Raw genomic sequence first — 6,000 nt, 5'->3', positions numbered from 1 at the left:
CAGGAATACTGTCGGTAAACCACATGCATGCTGTTCATTTTGTAAAATGTGTGTTATTGGCTTCAGTGTATTTTCCTGTACCCTCTTCAACAAGAGAAACATGCAGACAAATAGCAGCTTCATGGAGAAACTGACGGATACATCTTAGAGATATGGATAGGATAACTCCACCAATTTTACAAGTAAAGTGAATTTATTAGTTTTAGTTTGGAGCTTGAACTTATAACAGGAAGTGTGTGTGACCAACTTTGGCCGTGGAGTTTAAATGTGTGGACAATAACCAAACGGGGAGTGTCTGACAAAACTGGTTTGCATAATGGGAGGATATCTTTTAAAACATAATAAAATCTTTGTTCAGTCCAAACAAATCCCTGTTTTAACTCCATAAGTGATCAAAATAAGAAAACTAATTACCATGTGTCTAGAGTTATGTGTGAATGCTTGTGTTTTCAGAACATGCTTGCACAAAGTCTACAATCAGAACCATTAGATTTCAGCTTTCTTTATTTCCCCGTACATTCAGAGTTAACAGGAGTCCATGATGCGCCTCATGGAGCTGAACCTCGTCATGTTGCTCATCCCCATCTCTCTGAGGTTCCTGTACTCTCCTGGCCTCACGTACATCATCTTGCCTCTGTAGTTGGGCTGCTCGAACATCAGCCAGTGGCCCTCCATCACGTTGCAGGACTGGCACTCGTTCATGCGGAAACGATCCTGCATGTTGTCACAGTCGTCCATCAGCTCGTGCATCTGGCCTCCGAAGTTCTCCTTCTCGTAGATCTTCATCCTGAAGGGTCCCTTGTGCTGTAGGTGAAGATACGTCAAGATAATCAGGGCATTAAAGCATCAGATCCACGTGTTAATGCCCTGATTATCTCAAGAAAACAACCTGTTATCGTGAAAAAACCACTGTGATGGTTGATACAACACTATTGTAACAGCACTGGTTCTGGGCCTAAGTACTGGGAATCTTAAGAGACGTTACAATATTCATTTTGTTATTTTAAAGACTCACAAAATGGGTTTGCAAATACCATTAATGGCAGCCATGTTCCCATCAAATGTACAGGCTTCCCCAGCAAAGGCAACCTGAGTTTAGAATATTTTATGACAGATTTCCTGCAAGCATTTTGCTTAACTTTAACCTGTGCTATCGACCAATAGAAATGCTGATGATAGTCCAATATCAGCTCAGCTAATTTACAAAGTTGTTTTTGTTGCAACCACAAAGTAATTGTAATTTGTGGCTTACTTATTGCAGCTGAGAGCGATACACCTACCGTGGGGATCATGCGACTGGACCTGATGCAGTCGCTCATAGTCATGCCCATCAGGCGCTGGTTGTCAGGGTACTCGCCCCTCCTCACCAGCATCTGTTGGCCCATGAAGTTGGGCTTCTCGTAGACCATGAAGAGGCCGCTCTCCACCCTGCAGGAGTTGCACCTGCTCAGGTAAGAGGTGAGCTCAGGGCAGTCGTTGCTGGTCTCATAGGAGCGACCCTGGAAGTTCTTCTCCTCATAGAATGTGATCTGCAAACAACAATGTGGACCTGAGTCTCCAGATGACACCTCTTCCATGTTTCTGTGATGTTTGGAAAGCTTCACTTACCCTGCCCATGTCCATGATTATTGTGTGCTAATTTCAGATGTGCTGCTTCAACATCGACCCGTTTCCCTTTTTATACATCGCACGTCCGTAGCATTTCCACATGGCTTGTGCTGAAACCTTTGAGTCATCACTCTATATTGTGGCTCTGCGCAGCACCATAGGGTGGCAGATTTCACTGTATGTCAGATTCTGCAATAGTTATTGTGAATACTGGGTTTATATGTGCTTCTAGAAACTTCAACTATTTATTCATGTGCGTTCCTTAAGAGGTGAACAACTATTAAATACAACTACATTTAAAAACATAATTTGAGGATTGTTTTGCTTCTGTTATGACCTGAATTGACCTCTCGAAACTACATTTAACATACAATAACTATTCAGGTGGGCTGTTCAAAATAAAAGCAAGGCCACGTGAACTTAGTGATGAGTCATGATGTTTCGCACAAAGGTGTTTGAAGTGGTCTGCAGCTGATACTGTATATAAAAGTGGCACTGGGTTGTCATCATTTGCTAAAACTAAAAGCGTAACCATGGGCAGAGTAAATAATATCACATGTTTGTATCATTGGTGCAGTAAAAGTCTATTAAACTCACTAATCTAACTTTTCATGCATGTTTTTTGTTTGCAGATTATTTTCTATGAAGAAAGGAACTTCCAGGGTCGTTCCCATGAGTGCAGCAGCGACTGCACCGACATCCACATGCACCTGAACCGCTGCAACTCCTGCAGGGTGGACAACGGCTGCTTCGTGGTGTACGACCGAAACAACTACATGGGCAATCAGGTGTTCTTGAAGAGAGGGGAGTACTCCGACTTTCAGCGCATGGGAAGCATGATGGGAATGCAGGGCATGGCTATGATGGATAACATCCGCTCCTGTCGCATGATCCCCACGGTAAGAAGTTCGAAGACACAAATGAACGGTCCAAAGACATGTTTGGCTAATTTAAAGCTGGCAAACTCCGCCTCCAGTGCAAGAAAGGTCGTTTAGAAAAGCATTGTATTGATATGCTCTCCTTGTTTTTCTCCAACAGCACAGGGGCCCCTTCAGGATGAGGATCTACGAAAGGGAGAACTACGGAGGCCAGATGCACGAGCTGATTGACGACATCGAGTCTCTGCAGGATCGTTTCCTAATGTCTGACTGCCAGTCCTGCCAAGTGATGGACGGCCACTGGCTGATGTTCGAGCAGCCCAACTTCAGAGGCAAGATGCTGTACGTGAGGCCCGGAGAGTACAGGAACCTCAGAGACTCTGCAGCAAGCAACATGTCCAGAATCAGCTCCATCAGGCGCATCATGGACATGTGCTGATTGTTGTGTAATTAAAGAAACTGTGGGTGAAGAATAAAAACCATATTTTGAAGTATCTCTCTGCTGTTTTGTAGTTTACTTTATGTGGAGTCAGTCTACATACTTTGCTAGTAATTATTGAATAAAGATTTATCTTAAACGCAGTTAGAAAACATTTCATACCTCTTTGATTCCACACTAAAAAGCATTTTTAAATAATGTTAATATTACTATTTATTACATGGCTTAGTTGAATACTCGATTCTGATTGGTCAATTCAGAACACGTGACACGTTGTTAATCCAGTAGTACAGACCGCTGTCAAGCACTTATTGACCGTTGTTAAGGACGCTCACATCTGCACAAACAAGTCAGTTCGATTTAACTGTATACAGTTTGGCCAAAAAGCAGAAGTAACGAGGCAGAAACCCTCCTTTTTACGCAACGGTCCAGACATTTTTTTCTTAGCTGAAGAAATACGATAATTTTTAAGTCAATAAAGTCATTTCAATTAATATTGGGAGTTGAGTCGTTAGTTTGTTTAGTATATGGTCGTGTAATCGCGTCGGCTCCCTGATGAGCCTGTCGGGTGTTCTTTTCCCCATAATGACCGCCTCGCTGCACATTATCCCTTACGTAGTGCAGTGCCGGTTCAAACTGGCCTGTTCATAATTGGCCAATAGTTGGACCAATTGCAGCTACACTGAACAAAAATATAAACGCAACACTTTTGTTTTTGCTCCCATTTTTCATGAGATGAACTCAAAGATCTAAAACCTTTTCTATAAACACAAAATAACCATTTCTCTCAAATATTGTTCACAAATCTGAAAAAAATCTGTGATAGTGAGCACTTCTCCTTTGCCGAGATAATCCATCCCACCTCACAGGTGTGGCATATCAAGATGCTGATTAGACAGCAGGATTATTGCACAGGTGTGCCTTAGGCTGGCCACAATAAAAGGCCACTCTGAAACGTGCAGTTTTGCTTTATTGGGGGGGGTCTGGGGGGGGGTCCGAAAACCAGTCAGTATCTGGTGTGAGGGGTAGGGGTAGGGTTAGGGTAATGTTGTGAATCGAGTGGCCTGTGTTCGTCGTCCATAACATACGCCTGCCCATACCATAACCCCACCACCACCATGGGCCACTCGATTCACAACATTACCCTACCCCTAACCCTCACACCAGATACTGACTGGTTTTCGGACCCCCCCAGACCCCCCCAATAAAGCAAAACTGCACGTTTCAGAGTGGCCTTTTATTGTGGCCAGCCTAAGGCACACCTGTGCAATAATCATGCTGTCTAATCAGCATCTTGATATGCCACACCTGTGAGGTGGGATGGATTATCTCGGCAAAGGAGAAGTGCTCACTATCACAGATCTTTTCAGATTTGTGAACAATATTTGAGAGAAATGGTGTATATAGAAAACATTTTAGATCTTTGAGTTCATCTCATGAAAAATGGGAGCAAAAACAAAAGCGTTGCATTTATATTGTTGTTCAGTGTATTTCAAACCAAGTAAATCACACATGATTCGACAGACATTCGGCCTTAACTTCATTAGCATTCAAGTCACACACACCTCCATTTTAAAGGTTTTAGTGCAAGGGTGACAAACTCAAATACACAGTGGGCGAACATTAAAAAATGGGTACTAGTCGAGGGCCGGACTGGTTCAATGTTTATTGCAAAACTTATTGAAATGAACTTATTGCACATATTAAACCTGGAACTAACAAAGCTTCAATGATTGCCAATAAAAACAACATTAAACATTAAATAATCAGTTGCATTCATTTCTTATGGCTCTATCTGCAGCTTTTCCAGAGTAATTTCTTATGAGTACATTTTCCCACAGGCCAACAACAGCTTCAACAAAACAATTTCCCTCAAAGAGAAAACCAAACATGCCCTGTTGTCCTGAGAGAGAAAGTGCAGAAGGAAACATCCATTAAACTCAGTGTGCTGCTCTGTGATGCTAGCTCAGATACTTGGCATCTCATCTTGGGTGCAAGGTCATCAATGTTTGGGCTCAGGCTCTGAGCTGAGGAGACCCTCAGGATGGAGTGAAGGTGTGAGAGCAATATACCGGCGGGCCAGATCGAATAGGAATTAGAAATGATCCTGCGGGCCGAAATTAAATCCACCACGGGCCTGATTTGGCCCCCGGGCCGTGAGTTTGACACATGTGTTTTAGTGGATAACCCTTTTACCAAAACTCCCAAGAAATGTTCGTCTACCGTCATTGCAACGGTTCCTAATTCAGTAGATAAAATAAATCTATAAGGTTGCAGACGGCAAAGCAACTTAAGGTAACATAAAACACCTAAAAGGGTCCTTTACAGGGCTGGAGTTTGGTCTGTCCCTTCCGGGCTACTGTAGAAACATGGTGACAGATTAATAGTTCCCAATCTAAGCCAATAAAAAACATGATTCTTAGTTTTAAGTGATTAATAAAAACATTGTTATGAAAATGAAATTCCATTCCTGTCAATAAACCCTCCTAAATCCTACACACTGGTTCTTTTAATTCAATAGGTTGTATCCCCATGAGAACATGTTATATTTTGCGTTATAATGTGTACAAGCTGACAACACAGTGTCCTAAATTGGATGCTTTCTACCTCCGAGAAGCATGAATGTAGTCAGATAGTATTGTAGTGTTCTGTAAATAACATTTTGCACAAGAGGGCATTGTGGCTGAAAGATAAGCAGAACCACAACATGCTGGGATTCCTATTTTAGGCACCAATTACTTAAGAAAGATTGTCATTATAGTGGTGGTAATTAAAGAACAATGGAAGAAATAGTGTAAAAACATTTAAAGATGTGTCACAAGTAAAAATCATAGCAGCAAATGGCAGCAGAAATCCTCAGTGGATTGAACTAAGCTGTGTTTCATGAATTCTACTTTTGTTAAGGAAGAATTGTGTTTCAAAAGTGATGTATTTCAGCTTTAGTCAATGCATTTAATATAATATTTTCCTCGTTTATCCACTGTATACTGTTCCCATATAATAAAACTGAAAACAAAAGTAATGCAATAACTAGAGTTTGCTTTGTGACTGCACCACTACTGTTTAATCCGTGCA

At 41.8% G+C, this 6,000-nt stretch overlaps 2 protein-coding genes across 3 annotated transcripts; one reads left to right on the top strand and one right to left on the bottom strand.

Annotated features, from left to right (window-relative positions):
- Window positions 1-498: 498 nt before the first annotated feature.
- Window positions 499-1,617, bottom strand: LOC117557195 (gamma-crystallin M3-like). Of its 2 annotated transcripts, none has more exons than XM_034232911.1 (3): window positions 1,609-1,617; window positions 1,275-1,529; window positions 499-798 (listed from the first exon to the last, which is right to left on the bottom strand). In XM_034232911.1, the coding sequence occupies exons 1-3, from the start codon at window positions 1,615-1,617 to the stop codon at window positions 526-528; spliced, it is 537 nt and encodes a 178-aa protein (XP_034088802.1). In that variant the 3' UTR covers window positions 499-525. The 2 variants fall into 2 exon arrangements, with proteins under 2 accessions (XP_034088802.1, XP_034088801.1); XM_034232910.1 differs by having other exon boundaries at window positions 499-804; window positions 1,281-1,529.
- A 524-nt stretch (window positions 1,618-2,141) lies between these two features.
- Window positions 2,142-2,925, top strand: LOC117557201 (gamma-crystallin M3-like). The gene is made up of 3 exons (XM_034232922.1): window positions 2,142-2,150; window positions 2,241-2,507; window positions 2,647-2,925. Exons 1-3 carry the CDS (start codon window positions 2,142-2,144, stop codon window positions 2,923-2,925), a joined length of 555 nt encoding a protein of 184 aa, XP_034088813.1.
- Window positions 2,926-6,000: the final 3,075 nt, after the last annotated feature.

The sequence above is a fragment of the Gymnodraco acuticeps genome, unplaced genomic scaffold (genome assembly GCF_902827175.1).
Source record: "Gymnodraco acuticeps unplaced genomic scaffold, fGymAcu1.1, whole genome shotgun sequence".
Taxonomy (NCBI): Eukaryota; Metazoa; Chordata; class Actinopteri; order Perciformes; family Bathydraconidae; genus Gymnodraco; species Gymnodraco acuticeps.
The sequence above is the reverse complement of the archived record's forward strand: the minus strand, read 5'-3'. Positions and strand labels throughout refer to the sequence as shown.